Source organism: Phocoena phocoena, chromosome 10, assembly GCF_963924675.1.
Source record: "Phocoena phocoena chromosome 10, mPhoPho1.1, whole genome shotgun sequence".
Classification (NCBI taxonomy): Eukaryota; Metazoa; Chordata; class Mammalia; order Artiodactyla; family Phocoenidae; genus Phocoena; species Phocoena phocoena.
In genome coordinates this window covers 89,595,356-89,621,862 of record NC_089228.1, presented here as the reverse complement: position 1 = coordinate 89,621,862, position 26,507 = coordinate 89,595,356, and the positions used below count along the sequence as shown (strand labels likewise).

The following is a 26,507-nucleotide window of genomic DNA, read 5'->3' as shown; positions in this document are numbered from 1 at the left end:
TATCAAACATTTAGAGAAGAGCTAACAGCTATCCTTCTCAAACTCTTCCAAAATATAGCAGAGGGAGGAACACTCCCAAACTCATTCTACGAGGCCACCATCACTCTGATACCAAAACCAAACAAAGAGGTCACAAAAACGAAAACTACAGGCCAATATCACTGATGAACATAGATGGAAAAATCCTCAACAAAATACTAGCAAACAGAATCCAACAGCACATTAAAGGATCATCACCATGATCAAGTGGGGTTTATCCCAGGAATGCAAGGATTCTTCAGTATACAGAATCAATCAACGTAATAAACCAAATTAACAAATTGAAGGAAAAAACCATATGACCATCTCAATAGATGCGGAAAAAGTTTTCGACAAAATTCAACAGCCATTTATGATAAAAACCCTCCAGAAAATAGGCATAGAGGGAACTTACCTCAACATAATAAAGGCCATATATGAGAAACCCACAGCCAACATCATTCTCAGTGGTGAAAAACTGAAAACATTTCCTCTAAGATCAGGAACAAGACAGCATTGTTCACTCGCACCACTACTATTCAACACAGTGTTGGAAGTTCTAGCCACAGCAATCAGAGAAGAAAAAGAAATAAAAGGAATACAAATCGGAAAAGAAGAAGTAAAGCTGTCACTGTTTGCAGTGGATAGACTGGGAGTTTGGGATTGACATGTATACAGTGCTATATTTAAAATAGATAACCAACAAGGACCTACTATGTAACACTGAGAACTCTGCTCAATATTCTGTAATAACCTAAATGGGAAAAGAATTTGAAAAAGAATAGATACATGTATAACTGAATCACTTTGCTGTATACCTGAAACTAACAGAACATTGTTAATCAACTATACTCCAACATAAAATAAAACATTTTTTTTAAAAATGCAGGGAGGGTTAGCCAATTGCCCTCACAGGGAGTTAATACCAGTTCTGACTCCCTGCCTTTAACTACTATTGTACATCAATAAATGATTGGGAGGAAGGAAATGTGGGGAAGAGGGCTGGAGTTTGCCGGAAGCTTCCATACAGTGCTTATCTGTACCTGACTCATCTCACTTAGCATAATGCCCTCAAGGTTCATCGACGTTGTCACAAATGGCAAGACTTCCTTTTTTGGTGGGGGGGGGCAGGGAGGGCTGGATAATATTCTATTGTACATATACAAACCACACTTTCTTTATCCATTCATCTGTCATTGGACACAGGTTGTTTCCATGTCTTGGCTATTGTGAATAATGCTGCAGTGAAAATGGGGATGCAGATATCTCTTCGAGATGGTGATCTCATTTCCTCTGTAAACATACCCAGAAGTGGGATTGCTCAATCATACAGTGATTCTATTTTTAGTTTTGGGAGGAACCTCCACATTGTTTTTCATAGTGGCTGTACCAACAAGTGTTCCATCTTCAGTGACGCTTCTAGCATACCTATTCCTACTGCCCTCATTCTCCAGGTCCAACCACTTACAAATCCACGTGTCCTGAGTTTCACCACCCTTCCTACAGCCTAGGGTAAGGGAATGAGAAACAGAAAGAGAGGCAATAGTGTGACCCTGTGTAGAATAGATAAGCACTTGCTCTTTGAAGCAAGTTTGCCAGGCAAGTTCTTCCCTGGCTGGCTGCCGGGCCTGAATCTGGAGGGTCAATGAGGCCAGACTGAAATGCCATCACTTTGAACCAGAGCCCTGGCAGAACCTTTGAAGAAGTAGCAGAGATCAGAATATTCCATCAAAGGCACACCTTGGACAATGTAAAGGCTTTTTAACTCTATCTGAGTCTGGGACTTAAGAAAACCACATGAGAAATAGAACATCTACTTCTGAAAGTAAATAAACTAACCAGAAATTCAGAAGAAAAAACATAGAACCTTGAGTTATTCCCAATGACTAATTTCTAGTTAATTAAACAAGTTCTACACTCTGACATGTGGAAAGCAAAGCATAAGCCACTCAGTTTTAAGCAAAACCTGCAGCCTGTAAATACGGTTATAAACTATTTACCAAGTTGGTTGGAAACATTTATTTCAAACCTAAACATCTTTGGGATAAAAATACCTTCCTATGTTTTTCCGCTAAAACATCTTGGACCGTCACAACTTGTTCATTCAGATACGAATATAACGTCCTTCTGAGACATAAAATAGGATTCCCAAGCTTCCTGGAATGTTTAAACACCGACCAACAGCAACTCTGTGTGCAATGACCATGTGATACAGAGGTCTAGCCTTCTCACCATGGCCACATTTTATTAATTCTGAAGATATGAACAAAATAGTAAGCATGCCATATAGGAAAGAACATCAATTTTGGTGTCAGACAACCAGTTCTGCCACTAGCTAGCTAGGGTGTCCTTGGACAAGTGATCTAATCTTAATAAGCCTAGATCTGCTTGTCTTTAAAATGAGGAAGGGAAAAAAAATAATTGTTAGGATAATTCTGAAAATTCCATAACAAAATATAGGGATCACATCTCGTACAAGCACCTAAATGGCTCTTCCACAGTTTATGGGGAGTGTTCTCCGGGGCAAATGTCTACTATGGTTCCATAGAGCTCACTTTCTTCTTCCCACTTCCCCTACAAAAATAGTTCCAAATTCTTATTTTACAAATTTAAAACAATTTACAACACCAGAAGAGGTTCAGCAATCTCTGCCTTCGGCAAGAAGGAAGAAAAGAGAGTCTCGGCACTAAGAGTTAGACTCCTGGATTAATTAATGTGAAAGAATAAGCAGAAAAAGAAGAATTTCCATAAGTCAGGTCAAGAAAGGAAGAAACTTAACAGCGCACTGGTTTTCTACCTAAGTTTAAAAGTGAAATGGGAACACTATACAGGCATACCTCGTCTGATTGCACTTCACTTTTCTGTGCTTTGCAGATAATGTTTTTTACGAATTGAAGGTCTGTGGCAACCTTGTGTAGTCAGATGATGGTTAGCATTTTTTAGCAATAAGGTATTCTTTAATTAAGGTGGGCGCATTGGTTTTTTTAGACATAATGTTATTGCACATTTAACAGACTACAGCATAGTGTAAATATAACTTTTACATGCACCGGGAAACCAGAAAAAATTGCTATATTGAGATACTCGCTTTCTTGCAGTGGTCTGGAACTGAACCCCCAAGATACCTGAGGTCTGCCTGTGTGAGGCGTAAGAGGCAACCCTGTGAACCTGGAAGAGCACCTAGAGAAAAGGACTCCACGGTGCTCAGAAATGCCTTGGAATCTTTGTGGGAACAAGACACGGCAGGCTAAGAACAGTAAACAACCAAACACATATCCACACCTACAAACGCCAGCCCAGCCTTAGAAATAGCAAGGTGTCTGATCACCATGGAAGACTTGACATCCCTAAGTGAGCAAAAATTCAGAACAAGCCCCCAGAGAAGTAAAGGCTCAGACAAACCTTCAGACAATATGCAAAGTAGTTATGCTCCAGAAAGGCATGCTTCCTCTTAAATGACTCCTAGCATCCCAGGCAGATCCTGAAGTATAGACTGAGTCTGCTTTTTTTCCTTCCAGTTTTATTGAGATATTATTGACATACAGCACTGAAGAAGTTTCAGGTGTACCACATAATGATATGACTTACGTACATCATGAACAACTATCACAGTAGGTTTAGTGAATATCCATCATCTCTTATAGATACAAAATGAAAGAAACAAAGATTTTCCTTGTGATGAGCAATCTTAGGATTTACTCACTTAACAGCTTTCACATATAACGTACAGCAGTGTTCATTCTGTTTATCGTGTGGTACATTGCATCCCTAGTACTTATTTGTCTTACAGCTGGAAGTTTGTACCCTCTGACCACCTTCATCCAGTTCCGCCTCTTTCCACCCCCTGCTTCTGGTAACAACAAATCTGATCTCTTTCTCTATGAGATCATTTGCTTGCTTTTGAAGTGTAATTGACCTATCACATTATGCTAGCTCCATTTACACCATAATAATTCGATGTTTCCATACATTTCAAAATGATCACCACAAAGAGTCTAGTTACATCACCATACAGTGATATTACATAGCTATTGACTATATTCCCCATTCTGTAAATTTTAAACCTGTAACTCATTTTTGGTTACTGTAACTTTTTTTTTTTAAACATCTTTATTGGAGTATAATTGCTTTACAATGGTGTGGTAGTTTCTGCTTTATAACAAAGTGAATCAGCTATACGTACACATATATTCCCATATCCCCTCCCTCTTGCATCTCCCTCCCACCCTCCCTATCCCACCCCTCTATGTGGTCACAAAGCACCGAGCTGATCTCCCTGTGCTATGCGGCTGCTTCCCACTAGCTATCTATTTTACATTTGGTAGTGCATATATGTACATGCTACTCTCTCACTTCGTCCCAGCTTACCCTTCCCACTCCACGTGTCCTCAAGTCCATTCTCTACGCCTGTGTCTTTATTCCTGTCCTGCCCCTAGGTTCTTCAGAACCTTTTTTTTTTTTTTTAGATTCCATATATATGTGTTAGAACTGGAAGTTTGTATTTCTTAATCTCCCTCACCTATTTCTTTTCTCCCTCCACTACCCTCCCCTCTGGCAACCACTTGTTTGTTCTCTGTATCTATAACTCTGTTCTGTTTTGCTATGTTTGGTCATTTGTTTTGTTTTTTAGATTCCACATATAAGTGAAATCACACAGTATTTATCTTTCTCTGTCTGACTTATTTCACTTAGCATAATACCCTCTAGGTATACCCATGTTGTCACAAATGGCAAGATTACATTATTTTCATGGCTGAGTAATATTCCATTGTGTATATATACCATATCTTCTTTATCCATTCATCTATTGATAGGCACTTAGGTCACTTCCATACCTTGGCTATTGTAAATAATGTTGCAGTGAACATAAGGGTGCATATATCTTTTCTAATTAGTGTTTTTGTTTTCTCTGAGTAAATAGCCAGGAGAGGAATTGCTGGATTATATAATTCTATTTTTAATTTTTTGAGGAATCTCCATACTGTTTTCCATGATGACTGCACCAGTTTATATTCCTACCAACAGTGCAGAAGGGCTCTCTTTTCTCTACATCCTTGTCAATACTTGTTAACTGTTGTCTTTCTGAAATAGCCATTCTGACAGGGGTGAGGTTGTATCTCACTGTGGTTTTGATTTGCATTTCCCTGGTGATTAGTGATGTTGAACATCCTTTCATGTACCTGTTGGCCATCTGTATGTCTTCTTTGGGAAACTGTCTATGCAGATTGTCTGCCCCCCCCATTTTTGGGACCCAAACAGGGATGTGAACAGCTGCTTATTTTTTAATCAGGTTGTTTGGTTTTTTGACATTGAGTTTTCTGAGTTCTTTGTATATTTTGGTTACTAACCCCTTATCAGATATACTGCTTGTAAATGTCATCCCCAATTCATTAGGTGACCTTTTTGTGTGGTTGATAGTTTTCTTCAATGTGAAAAAGCTTTTTTTTTTTTTTTGCGGTACGCGGGCCTCTCACTGTTGTGGCCTCTCCCATTGCGGAGCACAGGCTCCAGACGCACAGGCTCAGCAGCCATGGCTCACGGGCCCAGCCGCTCCACAGCATGTGGGATCTTCCCGGACCGGGGCACGAACCTGTGTCCCCTGCATCGGCAGGCAGACTCTCAACCACTGTGCCACCAGGGAAGCCCTAAAAAGCTTTTTAGCTTGATGTAGTCCCATATGCTTTCATTTTTATTTCCCTTGCCTGAGGAGACATACCAAAAAAAATATTGCCTAAGACCGATGTCAAAGAGCTTACTGCTTATGTTTTCTTCTAGAAGTTTTATGGTTTCAGATCTTACATTTAAGTCTTTGATCCATTTTCAATTTTTTTGTGTGCACGGTGAGAGAGTAGTCTAGTTTGATTCTTGTGCATGAAGCTGTCCAAAATTCCCAACACCATTTATTGAAGAGGCTGTATTTTCCCCATTGTAAATTCTTACCTCCTTTGTCATAATTTCCCATTTAAGTGTGGGCTCATTTCTGGGCTCTCTATTCTGTTCCATTAATCTGTGTGTCTGGTTTTGTGCCAATATCATACTATTTTAATTACTGTAGCTTTGTAGTATAGTTTGAAATCAGGGAACATGACCTTCAGCTTTGTTCTTCTTTCTCAAGATTGTTTTGGCTATTCAGGACCTTTTGTTTTTCCATACAAATTTTAGAATTATTTGTTCTAGTTCTATGAAAAATGTCATTGGTTTTTTGACAGAGATGGCATTAAATCTGTAGACTGCATTGGGGAGTATGGTCATTTTAACAATATTAATTCTTCCAATCCATGAGTACAGTATATCTTTCCATCTGCTTGTGTCATATTCAATTTCTTTCAGCAGTGTATTACAGTTTTTCAAGTACAGGTCTTTTTCCTCCTTAGTTAGATTTATTTTTAGGTATTTTATTCTTTTTGATGCAATTATAAATGGGATTAATTTTGTAATTTTTCTTTCTGATAGTTCATTGTCAGTATGTAGAAATGCAACAGATTTCTGTATATTAATTGTATCCTGCAATTCTACTAAATTCATTAATAAGCTCTAGTAGTTTTTGGTGGTGTCTTTAGGATTTTCTATGTAGAGTATCATGTCATCTGTAGTGTCAGTTTTACTTCTTCCTTTTCAGTTTGGATTCCTTTTATTTCTTTTTCTTATCTAATTGCTGTGGCTAAGACTTCTAATAGTAGTTGAATAAAAGTGGCAAGCATGGGCAGCCTTGTCTTGATCTTAGAGGAAATGCTTTCAGCTTTTCACCATTGAGTATGATGTTAGCTGTGGGCTTGTCATATATGGCCTTTATTATTTTGAGGTATGTTCCCTCTATACCCACTTTGTTGAGAGTTTTTATCATAAATGAATGTTGACTTTGTCATAAGCTTTCTCTGCATCTATTAGGATGATCATATGATTTTTTTTTTTTTTTTGGCAGCACCGCATGGCATGCAGGGTCCCAGTTCCCCAACCAGGGATCAAACCATTGCCCACTGTAGTGGAAGCACGGAGTCCCAACCACTGGACCACCACCGAGTCCCAATCATATGATTTTTATTCTTCAGTTAATGTGGTGTATCATACTGATTGATTTGTGAATATTGAACCATATTGTACCCCTTGGATAAATCTGATTTGATCGTGCCACTCCCTTCTTGCCTGTAACTTGTGTTTCCCTTGATGCTTTTAAGATTCTCTCTTTATCTTTAATTTTTGCCATTTTAATTACAATGTCTCTTGATGTAGTCCTCTTTGGGTTGATCCTATTTGGGACTCTGTGTGCTTCCTGGATCTGAATATATGTTTCTTTTCTCAGGTTAGGGAAGTTTTCAGTTATTATGTCTTCAAATATGTTCTCTGCCCCTTTCCCTTTCTCTTCTCTTTCTGGGACCAGTAAAATGTGAATGTTAGTATGCTTGATGCTGTCCTGGAAGTCTCTTAAACTGTCCTCATTTCTCTTTATTCTTTTTTTCTGTTTTCCTTCACTGATTTCCACTACTCTGTCTCCCTGCTCGCTGATGTAGGTCGATTCTTTAGACTCCCTCAGTCTTAGACTGGGACTTCTTAGGAAATTCTGACTCAGAAAGATCAGGGGTGGGGCCTAGGAATCCGTGTTTAAAGTGCTGCCCAGGTGATTCTGATGGTGACCACTGTAAACAAGGACAACTTGAGCCACCTCATGACACCTTGTGTCCTTAGGATGCCTTAAGTCCTTATGATACTTTGAGCCCCATCCCACCCTTTTGATGGTTCCCATCTACTCGGCTCTTTCTGAAGAACAAATGCTGATACATCTGTTTTCACATGTTCATCCAGGTATTCTTCAGTCAAATGAAGAACCAAAGCCAAGGCTATTCAGGAGGAGCACCCCATGCTTCTTCCTGTCTCCATCTTGAAGTGATTCAGGCCCACACCCACCCTTCCAGGTGCAGAGGGGACCTTGTCTCCGTGTCTTCAGCTGACCATGTGCTGGATCCTGTCCCCTCTCACACTTAACCCACTCTGCATCAAGTTTCTGTCAACTTCTTCTCCACAGGTTTTGTGATTTCTTCACTTCTGTCTTCAGATATGGATAACTCCCCTCTTTTTTTTTTTCTTTTTTTTGCGGTACGCGGGCCTCTCACTGCTGCGGCCTCTCCCGCTGCGGAGCACAGGCTCCGGACGCGCAGGCTCAGCGGCCACGGCTCACAGGTCCAGCCGCTCCGCAGCATGTGGGATCTTCCCTGACCAGGGCACGAACCCCGTGTCCCCTGCATCAGCAGGTGGACTCTCAACCACTGTGCCACCAGGGAAGCCCTCCCCTCTATCTTTAAAACCGAAAACAAACCTCCCCTTGGCCCTTCCTGCCATTGTCTCATCTCTCTTCTTCAAAGCCATCAGATTCCTCTTATGAATGGTCTACACATATGTCCATTTCTTCCCTAAACACTGTATCATTTTCCCTCTTCACCACTTCTCTAGAACTGCCTTCTCCACCATCCCAAACAATATTTTTCTCAAAAAATTCAACCCTCCTCCTCCCTTGAGGGCCCTGCAACACCCCTCCCACCCTCACCCATTTCTGTGCTACTAAATTACCTTCCTAATGCTGCGCTCTCTCTGGGCTCCTCCACAGGCATTCAATGGGGAGTGTTCACCAGAACAAGTCTCTGCTGTGGTCTCATCTCATTTCCGCCCTCAGTGAGTTTGTTCCTTTTCCTGGTTTCATCCACCCCACCCCAACCCATGCCAGTGACTTCCAAATCTCCATCTCCCCAGCTCTGATCTCTCATGCCTCACACTGCCTTCAGGGCCTTTCTTTTTTGAAATCCTGCTCTCATCTTAATATGGCTCAAGCAGAAGTCATTAGTTCACCTCTTAGTCAACCTCTGTTTCCAGTTTCTCCATTTCTGTCAGAAGAAGTTCCGTTCGCCAAGACACTCTTATACTCCCCTCTGCAACCCCATTGGCTTTATGACTGGGAGAGCCCCAAAATAACCACCAGACAACCTGATATTTTGCACAATTAGTTCATTCCTTTGGGTCTTGAAGATCTCTCCTTTTAATGTTTTTAAATGCCCAAATACTCTGTTTGCTTAAGAAAACACAGATGTAAAAAATTTAAAGTTTCCTTTATCCTCTGCAGCAATCGGGGTGACTGTTAAGAGGGTCAAGGTCACTGTGACCACTAGCTACACGTTGGTGACTATCATTCCAAAACCAGATAGATAAATAGATGAAAGAGAGAGCATTTTTATTTTTTTAAATTTAAACAGGACATGGGATCATAATATACATAGTGTTCTTCAACTTGCTCTTTTCACTCAATATGATGAATATCTTTCCGTCTGACTTTATTTTCTCTAACACTTGTATATAATTCCACAGCTAGAGTATACCATAATTCAATCTAACTATTCCTCTACTGCTTAATATTTAGGGATCTTTCTATCTTTAAATGCCCATTGAGAAAGGTCACTCTTTAAACCACTGACTTATTTGTCAATTAATACTAAAACTAGGATCACTGTGGACTGACAGCTAGATAAAGAAAGAACTCAGGGCAAGCAGGGAGGGACATCAGGAAGGAAGGGAGTAGACCCTGACAATAGGAGTCATCACCACACAGCCTCTGCTTGAATACTGCCTGGGATGGGGGACTCATGAACTCCAATGATGATCAATTCTTTTATCTACACAACTCTCATTAATAAGAAATTTCTCACAATTGAAACCTACCTCGCTAAAGTTTCCATCCCTTGAGTTTAATTCTGCAGAGGACACATCATAATTATATTCTTCAAATATCTGAAAACTACTATTATATCCTATCTAAGGCTTTTCTTCTTTAAGTTAAACACCTCTTCTTCCTTCTATAATCCTCCTCATAGGAACTAGGTTCAAAATCTCTCACCTTCCCTCTCACCTTATCTGATTCCAACACAGGTAATGTTTACCTGATAAAAAGAGTCATTCCTATGTGAGATTCTTTCTCACTTCCTGGGTTCACTAAGTTTACTAATGTTTCAGCTTGGATCCCCACCTTCCCATTTCACTACACACAAAAAAAAGTTTTCTTTCCAGCTGTCACCCCTTTCTTTACTCACTGCCTTCTTCTGCCCCATCTTTTCTGCCTTGAAGTATGAAATTCCTTCATCCCATAGAATCCCCAAAGTCGAGTCTTTTCTTACTCTTCACCAGATTCTAACTGAAAACCCAACTTCCCCTCCAAATGCCACCTACACTCACCTCACTTAAGCTCAGTGCTATGACATAAGCATTTTCCCCTATGAGCTTCAGAAACGTGATGAAGGTGGTGACGGGGAAATGATAGCAAACAATAATTACTGAGCAGTTTACTAAAATCTTCCCTATGGATCACCTGCCTCATTTGAAATACACAAACACCCCTAATGTATATATATTAGCTCATTTTACAAAAAAGGAATCAGGCTCTGAAAGGTTAAATAGCTTGTCCAAGGTCACACATCTACAAAAGACTGGCTCTCAGTCTAGAACCCAGCTCTTCAAAGTCTATTCCAGCATTGTTCCTACTATGTTAGAGCAAGGTAAGTTCACAGGACAGAACCCAGAAGGGAACACAAACATTCATTACACAGCCTGGGTCTAAAATTTAGTCACTTTTTACAGCTTGCACTCCATAACGCCTTGAGAAGATTTTCGCCTGAATTCTTGTGGCTTAAGCAATATACACTCAGAATGGTCCGGCTGAATGGACAACTGAGATGCAGAATAGCATTTCTGAGGTCAAAATAATGAGGAAATATCTCATTGAGCAATGGTAAATACCTGGAGAGTTTTGTCCGGGGGTGGTTCTGCTGTTTGATGTTACAGGGAGAGAAATAGTTATCTTACTAAACAACTATTCATTCATGAAGATTACCGGATGGATTCAGGATGAACCAAAAGTCCTTTATATCTTTACTGAAAGTGACTTAGATGCATGCAATGATTTTAATAAATCTGACTTTAAAGTAAAGCACAGACACATACCAGTGTAACTGTGTGCTTTCTTTCCATTCTTCTGACTCGAAAATTCTCTAAAAGCACGCTGGTCCCAATGTTCACAGACATAGCACAACTAACAATCCTTGATTTAAAATAAAAAGCATCATGTCTTAAATAAAATTTATTTTTCAGAACAGTTTTAGATTTACAGAAAAATTGCAAAGATAATACAGAGAGTTCTCATACATCCTACAACGTATTTCCTTTATTATTAGCACCTTACATATAAAGGTTTCATCTGTCATAGTTAATGAACCAATATTGATACACTAGTATTAACTAAAGCCCACACTTTATTCAGATTTCCTTATTACCCAATGCCCTTTTTCTGCTCCAGGATCCCAACCAGGACACCACATTGCATTCACTTGTCATGTCTCCTGAGACTTCTCTTGGTTATGCCAATGGTTATACAACCTGGTGAATATACTAAAGAAAACACTGACTGGTACACTTGAAATGGGTGAATTGTAAGGTACAGAATCCTAGACTAGAAAGAGGACATTAGTGGAAAAATTGGTGAAATTCAAAAAGTCTGGAATTTATTTAATGGTTTTCTATCAGTGTTGATGTTTGACTTTTACAAGTGTACCTAACATTGAGGAAAACCGGGGGAGGCACATATAAAAAACTGTCTGTACTATCAGTACAGTTTTTCTGTGAATTTTAAATTATTCCAAAATAAGTTTGTTTTTCTTTAATTACCATAGAATGTGATCTATTATTATGAAGCAAAGGGCAAACCTTAGATGAGGTGCAAGTCGCTTCTTGAAATATTGGTGAGACCCTTAGTATTTTCCCTCGAGCTAAAGAGGGATAATTACAAAATGACACAACAAAGGACTTCTCTGAGGCCATCAAGTTCAAGGCCTTCTTCAGGAAATGAGGCGCATCAGTGGCACACCCCATCCATGGTTACCTAACCGGCATTTTATGGTCCTCATTGATGGCTACTCCACAGTCTGTGGCTCTTGCCATCTTTTGTCAACTCTTTTACTCAAGTTCATTTCCTTTTTTGTTTAGGAACCTTCAGTCCAGTTGTTCTTAGAACCATTTTTCCTGCTCGTTTCTAACTTCTCCATATCATCTAGAAACTCTGCAACAGAGAACCAAATCTCGACACAGATAACTCTAATAAATATTTGAGGGTTGCCAAGCACACAAGAGCTGGTTTTCCAGCTCTCCTGAAAACTTGTAAGTGGTCAATTTCTAAATCATTTTACAGCCCACTACCATCTTTCTGATTCTCTCTGCAGTTTCCACTAGCTAAGATGCACAGTCATAATTCATTATTGGTTACGACAGTGAAATTGGGTCGCACCTGGTATCTTGATGAAATGATTACTTTTAGTTTATAGCCTCCTTTCACCCTTCCTTCAAAATAAGATAACGAAACTGGCCATCGGATAAAGATATCTATGAAGGCTCTCAATACCTCAGTAGAAAGATAAACACATAAGTCTACTTAAGTTTTAGGCTCACTATAAAACTGAGGTAAATGTTAACTCGATAAGGCTGAGGTTACAAAATAGTCCTTTATTATACTCTTTTTGTAAACTCCACCCCCAGACCCTACACATTAAGAAAATGAAAAATCTTGTTCTTCCCTCCACAATGTGTAGAAAACAGCTCTCTGAGTAGAATTTCATATACGAATTGATTTGCTTCCCTTTTGTTCAGTAACCTGCAGGCAGGTTAACAATTACTGTTTGGAGATGAATGGCGATTCTCTTTTGGAACTGAGAAGGGAGGAAAACCAGCTCAACATCTCTAGTAAACAAGAAACAGAAGCTCTTTTTCACGCGGTCTTATTTCCATTGTAAAGCACACAAATTCCTAAGGCGTTCTGACCTTGCTCTAACGAGGAGGTGGAAGAAGAGAGATTCCAGAGCCCTGAAGGTCAATTCGCTTCAGCCAACATGCATGGAAATGCACTCTTCACTGGGAGAAACAAGAAAGGAAAATATACAGATACAATCCTTTTAGCTACATCCACTGAAAAGTAAAAAGAGAAAGAAAAGGCCTTGGAGGGGGCCCTTTACCCTCAAGAAGTATTTCTTTACAATCTAAAACCAAGCCTTCCTTGCTACTGTTGAAGATCTTGGAATCACAGAATTTTAGAGCTGCATTGGGCTTAAAGAGCATCATTTCCAGCAGACGGAGAGACCAAAACTTCCGCTGACACCGGGTCAGTGGGAGGCAGAACCATTTTCATCCCTGGGGCACAAGGGAAAGGGAATCTTTAATGTCCTCATGCCTAAGTCCAGAGTGGACGCTCTCCCTCCCAGGGAAATTGGAGGCAAAGCCCATCTTCTGCTCGCCCTGAGCTCAGTGCTCATCCCGCCGCCCCACCTGCCCCACTGAACGTGGTCCCCATGTTCTCCATGTTCCTGGGGACCATGCCAATGTGGGAGACCCCTCCCCAAACTCATCACCTACCCCCATCAGCGTCTTTCAGCGTCTGCTAAAGGACAAGGCCGTTCCTGGAAGCAGAGAAGCAGAACTCTCAGAAAAGGCAGAAAGGAAGTCAACGTCACAAGAACTCTGTAGATGCAGATATGAATCAATCCCTAAGAGACACTGTTAAGTTTTTTTAAAAAGGCGAAGAGTGGAAGAACCGTACACTCTCGTTTGTGTCAGAAAAGACAAAAAGATTCTGTGTAGATGGCTGCCTCACTTACCTCTGGCCACCAGCGGGGAGCGGATCTGAGCAGCTGCAAACTGGGGGCGGGGCGTGAGGGGGGTGTACACCACAGGGACTGACCTTTCATTATACCCCCTTTTCTGCCTTGTGGTTTGATACTAAGTACATAAGCTACCTAGTCAGAAAACTCATTTTTTTAAACTGTATTTATATAAAATAAAAACCAAAAAAATTAATCAAACACAAAACATTACAGATAAATAAATATTTAAAATAAATGAAATTAAATTTTTAAAAAGACAGAGCAAAAAATAATGCCAGGGATAAAAAAAAAAGTCTTTGGAGGAAAGAAGTCTCAACCCAGTGACACTCACAGTTAAACCACTTCATAAAATTTCACAAAATGACTTTTGAATTTAGCAACTTCCTCTAGGCCTTAGCAACCTTGTGTTGTATACCTCTGCTGACTGTTTCAAATGAGAAGTACAGAATGATGAATGAGACAAAAATAGGGGTGGGGGGGAGACAACCACTCATTTTTTAATTACTTGTTTGAAATAAGAAGTTAGAATTCCCTGAACAAAACTTTTCCAATGTACCCCTGCTCCTTTTTCAAGTGAGGCTTTCAAACTCGAGCTTTGTGTTGTTGTTTTGGTAAATAGGCTGGAGAATGGAGTATCTGTAATAATATGATGGTTGCAAAATCCCCAGCACCATCCCCCAGCCAGAAATCCTAACGCAACACTTAGAGCCCCTTTTATGCTGTGTGGACTTTCAAAACCATACTTCAAAAAATGATTAACCACTGATAACAAAGTTATAGGCAGAGCCCCACTATTATAAGGAAGTTGGTAAATGATTAACCGAGTGCCTATTTTTTGGCTAACTAATATGGGTTAATGAGTTCATCCTGTGGCAGATGACCACATTTCTAAGCCCTATGGGATAGTGGGCTTTTAATAAAGCACATTTTTAACCCAAATAAACTACTTGAAGTTACTTTTCCCGCTGATTATTCTCTATCCTTCTGCTATCCTGGCAAAACTACTAGAAATTGTCATTAACAAGACTGCAGCAAGTTCTCCCTTTGTCTTGTTTACCGAAAGGGTTGACTTACTTAAAATAGAAAGCTTCTGAAAAGCATACAACCAAATACTGTTATTAAATTACACAGACTGAATTCTTTTTACAAGTTGCTGCTACAAAAAGATATTTCCAGATTGTATCTCCTTAGATATAATCTTTCCATGAAATTTTTCTTTATAAATGTAATTCAGAGGCTGTGCTTCAAAAACACTTGGGAGTACTTGGGTATACAGCACTTTCTATATGTAAGTGACTTGACTTCAAACTGCAAAAGGAAAACTGTACATGTTGTTCACACACACTTGAGACAACTCGTCCAAAAAAGTGATATTAATATCTGCCTTTATAATGGTAAGTAATGCATCTATCAACTCCACATAATGAAAACGGGAATGGAGAATTTTATATTTAAACAACCCAAGATTCACATTTAACTATCAGTAATTGGGCCATTAATTAACTCTCAAATCAGAAATTAGGCCTATTCGATCTGAAGTGTAGGGTCCAAATAATAAACAGGCCTAACCAGTTGGTAAAAAGAACCGGCTCCTAATTTTATCATCACTTAGTCATCCATTCCAGTGCAAATTATGTAAATAAAATTCCACTTCAAGGGAACCAAGTTTATTTAGTTCTTACTTTGTACTAACAAGCATACCAAGATGACTAAGATTCAGCCTCACTCACTGCCCAAGAAGAAAGGTCATCTTTTCTCAGGCTCAGTACCTTTGCTCAGACAGCTTCCTCTTCCTGGCATATTCTGCCTGTCCCACCTGGCCTCACCCCTGCACTTTCCCCTTCTCCTTCTAAAGCAGCAGCTCCCAGGAAGCTCCCCTCACCTTCCCCAGGACAGGCCCAGGAGTGCTGAGGCCCACACGTACACATTTTCTGGAGCATTGAGCACACTGCTTTACAAGAGTTTACATGTAATAAAGTAATTTACCAAGTGCGTATTGGTTTGTCTCCTAGAAGGCAGAGATCCTAATTAATCTCTGTATCCCCCTTCTAGCCCAATATTTGGCATCCGGTACTCCATAAGCAACTACAGAGAGAAGCCTCTCAGAATCAGGCAGGGCAGAAAGACGATAAATATCTGAGACATAAAGTAAGAGGCACCATGTGGGAAAAAAGTATGAAATATTGCCATTTGCAGCAACATGGATGGACCTAGCGTATATCCTACTAAGTGAAGTAAGTCAGACAAAGACAAATATTACATGATATCACTTATATATGGAAACTAAAAAATAATACCAATGCATTTATATACAAAACAGAAACAGACTCACAGACATAGAAAACAAATTCATGGTTACCAATGGGGAAAGGGAGGGGGGAGGGATAAATTACAAGTATGGGATTAACAGATACAAAGTACTATACATAAAATAGGTAAGCAACAAGGATGTACTGTATAGCACAGGGAATATATGTACTGTATATTCAATATATTGTAATAACCTACAATGGAATATACTCTGAAAAATATACATATAACTGAATCACTTTGCTATACAGCTGAAACTAGCATTGTAAATCAACTATATATTTCAATTTTTAAAAAAAGACAGAAACACACACATAACCAATATGCAGACAAGTAGATATGCATATACAAAGTCAATAAACATAATCTCTCCCACCAAAAAAAGAAGCACATAGAGTATGGAGAGAGTGCTATGGAGAAAAAAAGAAAATAAAATCGGATCCATTTGGCCCTGGGGGAGGGGGGGGATGATCTATAAGGGGAGAGGAGAGAGCAAGGCCAGGGTTCCAGAGAGCAGACAGCAGGGGATGAAAAAGGAAATGAGGATGATGAGTATGAGGACTAATGTCAGGCAGAGGGAAAAGTGTGAGCAGAAGCTGGAAGGGGTGAACGACGCAGTGGATCTGAGGCACAGGAAAGAACTCATCCGCTGCGCGGATGGTACAGCGCCCAGGGAGGCAGTGGCTGGGATACAGGGCAGTGACTACGAGCAAAGTCTGCAGAGGCAGTCCTGGGTTCGAGCCCTGCCCAGCTCCCAGGCTGCCCACCCTCTTTGTGTGCAGCTCCAGGAAAGACCACAAGGCCCAGGGTCAGTCGATGGCCGCGGCCTTACCAGGACTCTGGGCCCCCCGGGGACACCTCTACCTGCCAAGCACCCCGCCGCTCATCCCAGAGCCTCCTGTGCCCGGCATGCAGGCTTGCAGTCATGGGCTCCGAGGTCCTCCTCAAAGCCCTCAGCCTGCTCTGCTCTGGAAGCCTCGGTGTCTTCCCAGCTCTCTCCCTCCCTCTTAGCCTTGCGGGAGAACTGTCCGCCCCCAGGCGTCTGCTTTCCCATTTTACCACCACAAACGGCAAGGAAGGAGAGAGAAGAAAGTCACTGCTTTTCCAGATTCCCCCATTGCTGCTTTGGACCATTTTTCTTCCACCATCCTTCTGTCATTTAAGAATATACTTGTGGACTACAAGATATAAGTGCTGTATAGAATCAGCCAATTATGTGAAAGTAGCATATCTGCCTTTACTGTGTTTGTCATTAACCTGAATGGAAAGACCTTTAAAATTGACTTCTTTAGAAAGCATTTGAATGCATGTTGTTTGGTATTGTATTTATTCAATAAAGTGTTTAAGTAGTGCCAAGTGTGAACTGGGCCCTAGGATGGTGTCGGTTGGAGGGAACAGGGGGTGGGGGGACTGAAAGAACAGAGCAGGCTGACCCCCAGCTCAACAGGCTCAGCTGCTGCCTCCTTTGATAAAGGGGCTAAGAGAGCTCTTCCAGCTTCCTTTGAGAGGCACCGTCCTTCCAGCCAGGAAGTACCTCCCTCCAGACCCCACTCTGCGTCCTAACATTAAATGAGATGCGCCCTGGAGAGTGGCTGGCTGAGTGCCTAATAGCAGAGCCTGTCATACCCTCTCTGGTCCTTCTTCACTGTCAGGATCTACCAATCTACCTCCACATTCCTGGAGAGTTTAGGTACCACAGAGTCTTTCTCTCCACCTCACATCCTCAGTCACCTGGGCAGCTTCAATGTTTAGGACGATCAACCAAATCCCCCAGTTCCTCGGCTTGCTAAACCGAGTCGACTTTCACCCCTTCTCCCATGGCCACACCTTGACTTTTATCCTTGCCCAGGGAAGCTTCCCTAGGAATCTTCAGCTTAAATATCCTGGCCCCCGGCTCTCTCACTTCCCCTGCACCCGCCCCTCAAAGTCCCTCCAATCTCCAAATGTTTCTCTTTTCACTGCCATCACCTCCAGCTACTTGTCAGCATCCTTCAACACCCTTACTTCTTAACGTTCCAACAACCTTCCCTGCAAACGTCCAGCTATTTATTTTACTTTTGCTCCTACAAGGAGCTGCTGAAAGACAAAAACCACATATTGGCACAAATCCTGAAATTTCTGATTTTCAGTGCGTTGATTATACTCAGCAACCCATTAAATTGACCCCAGGCCGCTCCTTCTCTGCTCCCCCATTAAGACTACTCTAAACACCCACTCATTGTCAAAAACCCCTGCTCCATCCCTGCATCCTTCAGCCATGACCTCCTGCCCCATTTCACAAAATGAAAATCCTTTCACATCTTAAACCCTTCAATGCCTTCCCTTGGATGGTAGTAATGCCTCTAAACTTCAGGTAGCACAAGAATCACCTGGGCAGCCCTGTCACTCGGATATGTATTTGGATTCACTAGGTCTGAGTCAAATCCCAGAAGCATATTTGGCAATAGATACTGATGACGGTCCATCTACCAAATGTGAGGAAAATTAGTCTATAACAGGGGTCTCAAACTCCAGTCCTCAGGCCAAATCCAGCCCTTGCCTGTTTTGTGTGGCCTGTATGTTAACTACGTGTTTTTACATCTTTAAAGGGTTGGGAAAAAAATATCAAAAGAAGAAAATTTCACAACATGTGCAAATTACATAAAATTCAAATTTCAGTCCATAAATAAAGTTTCATGAGAACACAGCCAGGCCCAACGATTTACATATTGTCTATGGCTGCTCTCACCGCACAATGGCACGGCTGAGTCGTGCAACAAAGACTGTACTGCCTGCAAAGCCGGAAATATTTACTGTCTGGCCCTTTATAGAAATAGTTTGCTTCCCCCTGGTCTCTGCAGCGTGAAGTACAAACACCTCACCAGAGCCTCCCAGCTTCCTCATGATGTGACCCCTGCCTCCCTCCCCAACCTAGAGTCCCAAAATCTTCACAAGGGCAGCCTCACCAGCCACTTCGGTGGACTCCGTTCCTTGAACGAAGTGCAGAGTTTCACACCTCCCCACCTCTGTATGTGCTGTTCTATCTACCCACTTTGCCTGACAAATACCTCTTCGGCCTTCAAGACCCAGTTCGTGGTCCTCCCCACCTGTGAGATGCTCTCTGACAACCACACCTCACCCGCCTCCACTGCGCTTAATTAATTTGTATCCCATTTATCTGCACACAGCAGTGGTTCTCAAATTTTGGGGCATCCCAGCACCACCGAGAGGGCTCATGAAATCCCCCGCTGGCTGGGTCTGTGCCCAGAGCAGCAGACAGGGTGCCAGGCAGAGAAGAACTTTTCTAACAAGTTTCAAGGCTGATGCTGCAGGTCCAGGCACCACACAGGAGCAATACTGGTTGACTTCTGTGTCCCCACCCCACCCAACAATGAGTTTTTCGAGGATGGACCCTATTTTATTCATGTTTGAATGATAACAACCTCACCCAGTCCCAGGAATTCCTGGAACATGGCAGAAACTCAGTATTTGCTGTTTGTAGTCTAACCAATGATGCTCCTCCCATAAGCCAATGATTTCACTATCAGACAGTGAAAGGGAAATTAAGTGGGGAGAGGAGACCTAGCCTTGTAGGCCAAAAATATGAATGAAGTGGCTCTCTGCAGGATGGACATTCTGTGACCTGCCATATGCAGCCTGAGCCGGGGTCAGCTGGAAAGCCCCAGGGTGGAGAGTAGATTGTTCAAGTCAGAAACCCAAGAGTACAGCCTGGAGGCAGCACCAACAGGCAGAACGTTCGGTAGAGGACCCTCCCCACCCGTCCCACAAAGATCCATCTCTCTCCACTTTAAAAACAGAAGATTCTGTATCAAAGTCTGATCATGTATATCGTCAGCATGGGCATATATTGCTACTAATGATAAGCATTTGTTGGGCATGCTACTACTTGCTTGGAATACCAGGATAGATAAAACCTAGACTTCAAGGAGACTTTAAATTAGTTTGAAACTCAGTATTATAAACCAGGCAGGATACCTAACAAAATAAGGTAACATTTTGTGTCAAGTGTCAAATATAAACCGTGTCAAAGGTAAACAGTAAATTCCACACAAGTCCAAGGTGTCCTGTGGCTTTCCCTTCTCTGTTCCACTAAGGTACCACCTACAAACCTCTATTAGTACCTACATAGGTCTGTGAGGACACAGCACTTCTATAGGTCTTTTGTCTCCTCCATGGGCGTATAAACTCTTCAAGGATAGAAACCTTGATTTTTTTTTTAAGCCCTATATTTCTAAGACCTGACCAAGTCCCTCGTACTACTAGTGTTAAATAAATATTTAATTGATTTAATAATGACTGTGGAATGTGAGCTGAGCTTTTAACCAAGGGCAAGACTCAGATAAGAAGAGAAAACTGAGGGTTGGGCTTTCCAAGAATAGGCAAAAGAACCAACCAGGTGACTGAAAGCTCCAGGCAGGTACAGAAACTGTGGTCAGAGGCCCCGGTGGAGTCATCAAAACCCACTGCTGATATCACCATAAGTCGAGAGGGTCAGGCCTTCAGAGCTGGTCTTCACTGATCTTGCCTTTTAAACTGTAACACAAGCTTACATAAATAGGCCTAAACCTGGACTGCTTTAATCTCAAAAATCATTTCCTGGCACTCAGAGTTCCCCACCACCAAATTGCAAATTCCTTAAAGCCAGGAATTCCTCCTCTTGCACAGCTCCTAGGATATGACCGTGTACCACACAAATTAGGAACGTCAGTATTACCGCGTCTATCCTGGTAGCTGAGTCAATTTTGCAAACTTCAAAGGCTGGGATAGTTTAAAGACAGATCATGCCATACCCCATGACCAAAACCGAGTGGAGAGGGCATGAGCAGATGATTTAAACAAAAAAATCAAACAAAATAGTCATCCTCAGTTCTTTGCCCGAGCTCCACATCTGCTCGAAAGAAACTCATTCCAGAAACGCAGTTTTCATCAAACTCATCCGTGAGGCACCTGTGAAGGCCCCTAAGTCATCCATTTCCTATACTCTGGATCTGAACTGCTGTGCTCTAGTCTCTAATTAAATAAGATGATTTTGCATTTAACATCTTTAGGAGGAGGCCAGGCTAGTAAAAGTCCCTGGAAACTAAAACCATAGACGTTTCCTGAGTATAGTCACAATTGCATAAGCTAACAGAACAGATAAATGGAAGAATCAGATGAAAAATAATTAAAGACAGCCACTATGGAGAACAGTATGGAGGTTCCTTAAAAAACTAAAAATAGAGCTACCATATATATGATCCAGCAATCCCACTCCTGAGTATATATCCAGAGAAAACCATAATTTGAAAAGATACATGCAACCCCAATGTTCATTGCAGCACTATTTACAATAGCCAGGACATGGAAGCCACCTAAATGTCCATCAACAGATGAATGGATAAAGAAGAGGTGGTACATGTATACAATGGAATGTTACTCAGCCATTAAAAAAAAATGAAATAATGCCATCTGCAGCAACATGAATAGACCTAGAGATTGTCATACTGAGTGAAGTAAGTCAGACAAAGACAAATATCATATGATATCGCTTACATGTGGAATCTAAAAAAAATGGTACAAATGAACTTATTTATAAGACAGAGTCACAGATATAGAAAACAAACATGGTTACCAGGGGGAAAGGGTTGGGGGAGGGATAAATTGGGAGATTGGGACTGACATATACACACTACTATTTATAAAATAGATAACTAATAAGGACCTACTGTATAGCACAGGGAACTCTACTCAATACTCTGTAATGACCTATATGGGAAAATAACGTAAGAAAGAGTAGATATATGTATATGTATAACTGATTCACTTTGCTGTACACCTGAAACTAGCATAACATTTAAATCAACTGTACTCCAGTAAAAATATTAAAAAAAAGAGCTCTTCACTCACATAGTAGAATGCTCAACAGATATTTCAGGTTTTGCAAATAATAAACAACTTGACACAGGGAGACCCAGAAGCCAAAGACATTCTCACAAGTGCAATCAATACAGAAATTAAAAATATACGTGTGAAATGTTAAGACATTAAGAAAAGGATTCACTATCTTTAAGTGGCATATGAAGAACCACTTGGACAACTTGAGGTATATGTTTTATCACTGTTAGCAAATCGAAGGCCAATGAAAAGTCACTCTTTAATGGGCCAGGAGCAAACATGTATCAAGGACTGGGCTCTTACCCTAGGACTGTCCTCCAGACCTGGCTCCACTTTTCCCTTCCCAATTTTGTGCCCCAGGAGGAGCCCCTGCAGACCACATCGCCCAGGTGCCCCAGGCCAGCCACCCACTGGGGGCCACTGCAAGAGATGGAAGGGGGCTTCCCTGGTGGCGCAGTGGTTGAGAGTCCGCCTGCCGACGCAGGGGACACGGGTTCGTGCCCCAGTCCGGGAAGATCCCACATGCCGCGGAGCAGCTGGGCCCGTGAGCCATGGCCGCTGAGCCTGCACCTCCGGAGCCTGTGCTCCGCAGCGGGAGAGGCCACAGCAGTGAGAGGCCCGCGTACCGCAAGAAAAAAGAGATGGAAGGGCCAGGAGATGGGGAGCAGAAGGGCTGAAGTTCTCTCTCTACTCCCCCCCTGTATCCTGGCAAGAGGACTTTCTTCCCTTTCCCTTGCCCAGGTCTTGGTACCTGAACATCCTTTATTGGTTCCCTTAATGCCACCCACACCTCTCTAAGTAGTTCATCAAAGTTTCTTCATTGTCATCCATTGAGTTGAATTGTTTCCTGCCAGGACCCTGTCTGATACAAGGACTGTAGGGCATTTTATATCTATATAAAATGTCTCGGCTCCAAAATGTAGGTCTTTTTGTCGTCTCCCATTTTACACGTGAAGACTCTGAGGCTCCGGGAGGGTAGAATACCAGCCAGCAGTCATAAAGGAAGTTTTCTGGCAGAGCACAAATTACTCCCAAGTCAGTCTAACAACTAAAAAGCCCCTGAAAGTGCAAGGGAGAAAAACACATCAAGCTTCCAAACTCTCAAGCCACAGTTTAGCCTCAAACCACATTATTTATGGTTTGGGATTCTCCCTCGGCCTGAAATGAGCCAGCTGGGGCATTGTCCTTTAAATGCTTCTTCCACTGAGAGTCACTTAGATTTGACCCTGCCGGAGGGCAGTGGGGTTTCCTAAGATCTAAGAGATCACAGGTGCTCCTTCCTTGCCTATCGCCCACATTTTTCCTTCAGTTCATCCCAGAAATCCCTTCCTTCCAGCCTTAAACATCCCACAGGCTCTCTTGTTCTTTTTTATAAATTAAAACCAGAATTCCTTTGCCAGAAATCCAGGAGATGGAGGATGAGGGTGGATGCAGTTACAAAGCACTTAATAACATCATCCTAGGCACCTCTCAGTCGTCAATCTCTGGGATTCATTAACAATCTAACTCTTTCCATACAAAAAACCTCCCTGGATTCGTCTTCTCTGTAGCTGTGCTGAATTGCTGAAAATGGAAAATGCAATTAAAATAAATTGTGATGGAGAGTAGAGGGGTAAGTACCAACGAACTCCCCTGAAGGAAATTCAGCTCTGAGTTATATTTCATTTCAGGGCTAAAGAATTTGCTATTATTTCTGCCTTTGCAGGTCCCTGGCAGTCACTACACTCTCACTACAAGGACAGGCGTTAGCAGCTGATACCTCTCCCAATTTCCTGACCGTCTGGATTTTACAATTGATGGCCGACAGTCAGATCAGGTGGAGTTCTGAATCAGATCCTCAGAGGGAGCCAGGTGGAAGGGTGGCTCAGTAAACAGCATCTGAATACGGGAAACATCTAGGTCTCACTTCCTCGTTGCTGAGGGAATGTGAGTGGAAAGAGCAGCAGGTATACTCTTGTTTGAAGGAAAGAAGAATTTTTTACAAGATCACTAGTGGGCCGTCCTCCAGCATGCCTTACCCAATTCCATTTAAATAACATACAGCTGACCCTTGAACTACATAGGGGTTAATCTGTGTATAATTTACTGTCGGGCCCTTGTATCTGTGGTTCCTCGGAAACTGTGGATTCAAGCAACCTCGGATGGTACAGTACTGTAGTATTTTCTATTGAAAAATATACACATATAAGTGGGCCCATGCAGTTCAAACCCGTGTTATTCGCGGGTCAACTGTATATTTATTGACTCACTGCTAAATACAGGGCCTATCTAGCCTGCAGCACCTAAGGAGACAAGAAAAGGGGTTAAGATAGCCTCAACCCTCGGGAAAATTTCTTACCTGGAATTACTGTTGTTTGCTACCATTTTCAGTTTTAATGGTAGCAGACAGTTGCTGGACAGTCCAAATACCTGCAACAGTGCCTCTCTTCTCCCACTAACCTGTCCTACTAGGGAGCCTGGACCCCCGAGGGTAGACTGACTGAATAACCTAAGGCCCTCGGAAAACCACAGCATCCTGTGTCCCTCCTCCCTTGACGATGTTGATCACAGGTGGTACAAAATAACTGTCAACCCGACTTCACAAGCCTCACTGCAGAAAACCCAGGTCTCTCATTCAAAAGCTACAGGCTTTTGCATATAGATCACTCAGGTTCAGTTTCTAAGTAGTTTCATCTAACTTAAAAATAATAAAAGACTTGACTACACTGATGAAAGAATCACTTGAGTCATTTATCAGAATGTTTTAGCCCTGGGTTACAGGAAACGAGGAAACCCAAAACTTCAAACAAAACAAAAAAGTTTATTCGAACCTTCTGTGCAAAGTATACCAATTTTTTTCACACTTACAGGAGAAAAATATCAATTTAAAACCAACAAACAAAACTCCACCTGTCTAGTTTGTAGCAGTGAAATCTGCTATGGGGGCGGGGACGGAGGTAGATAACATCCCCACCAGCACCCCCGCAGGCTTCACGCCCGCTCCGGCTCAGGGAGGGTTCCCGCGCTCCCGCGCCAGCCGCGGGCCGCCCGCCCGCCGTTACCTGGTCCAGAGGGATGCCCAGGAGCTCGCTGAGCGGGTGCAGACAGGTGGAGCCCGTGGTGCGGTAGGAGAGGCTGGGAGGAGGCTCTGCTGCCATCCTGCATCTTCGGGAGGCGGCAGCCCCGGCCCCAGGCCGCGCCACCCCGCTCGGCGTCCTCCCGCCCGAGTGCGCGCGGGTGGCTGTCCCGAGGGCCGCGCGGCCGCCTGGCTCGCGGGGACCGAGCGGCAAGCCGGAGGACGCGACCCAGCGCAAACTCTCAGGGCGCAAACTTGGCGTTGGCGCAGTGGCCGCGGGCGCGGCAGGAGGGCTGCGGCCGAGAGCGTTTGCTTCCCGCTCCCCTCCTCTCGCCGCTCATTGGCCCGGCCGCCCGGGACTGCCCGGGAGGAGGGAGGAAGGGAGGGAGGAAAAGTGGAGACTCGGAGCCCCGCCCTCGAGCGCCACCCGGCCCGCCCTGCCCGGGCCAACCCGAGAGGGAAAGCGACGACAGGGACGCCGCCGCCTAGCCCGGCGCGTGGTGGCGCGCGGCCCCGGGGGCGGGAGGATCCTCTGCTCTTACTTCGCCCGAGCTCCCCATCCTCCCTCCCCGCCACAAGAAACGACCTCCATCCCGCTCACCCCGGCGGGCTCCTTGCGCTAGGGAGCACCCTGACCCCACCCCGTTCTGGTTCCGTCGCAGCGTCGGCACCGGTCCCCGCGCCGGCTAAGATTTCCTGCACTTTCCTTGCAAGGCTTCTCCCTCGCAGTCCTTGCGGCAAAGGGTTAATCTGCCAGGGGCTCGAAGCCCAAGGACACCCCGGGGCTCCCAGCCAGCACCCCAGCACCCAGCCTCCTTTTCTCCTTACATGCCTGTGGGCAAGACATAGTTTCCTACACCCTGATCTGACATGGTCTGTGTCACACAGGCGCAGACACTAGGACTGCTAGCTTCTGACCATTAATGTTCGGTCCTTTGGATTGTGAATTCTTTTTACCCCTGTAAGAAACGGCGCTACAGTTATGTGCATTCTGATCAGCTTTTGCCAGAACCGGTTCTAAAAAGAGGTACCTGGCCCCTTCGCTTCTCTGTCCTCAGACACCCAAGTGTATCACTGGCACTTGGAAAACTTTAGTTGATTAGTAGGTTTTGAGAATCATAAACGTCTTGATCCTTTCCAAGAACTGTTGTAAGCTCGCTGATGAAGAAGGCTTTCAGGAAAGCAGGAAATCAGACGGGTAGGAAAAAACAAAGAAAACTGAGTTGGTGTCAATCTCTAGGCTTCACCAGGTAACCAAGCCCAAAGCTTTGCATCAGCAGTTTCCTGGGAGCTGGTAGGAGCCACAGAGCCGCGGATTAGTTGGTGGAGAATCCGACCAAACGGGGCCAGTAACTTTGGGGCAGAACTAACATTGTCGTCAACATGGCTTCCAGCTTCAAATCCAACTGAAGGCCTGTCAGACGGTCACAACAACTTCCCCTCCAAGGCTGGGCCTCACCCTGGCCTTCTGGAAGAGCTTCATCACCAAAAAGCTGCCCAGAACTTTCAATGGCCGGGCCAGAGTTTCTCAACTCATGTCCCCACCACTCCCTGTCCCCATGGAGATTTTA

General features: G+C 43.0%; 1 protein-coding gene across 1 annotated transcript in view; it reads right to left on the bottom strand.

Annotated features, from left to right (window-relative positions):
* MBOAT1 (membrane bound O-acyltransferase domain containing 1) overlaps positions 1–25,223 on the bottom strand; it is a 107,284-nt gene extending 82,061 nt beyond the window's left edge. The window contains exon 1 of the mRNA XM_065885680.1: positions 24,923–25,223. Coding sequence (XP_065741752.1) covers positions 24,923–25,018 — 96 coding nt within the window. The 5' untranslated portion in view covers positions 25,019–25,223. The remainder of the gene's footprint in view (positions 1–24,922) is intronic.
* Positions 25,224–26,507: the final 1,284 nt, after the last annotated feature.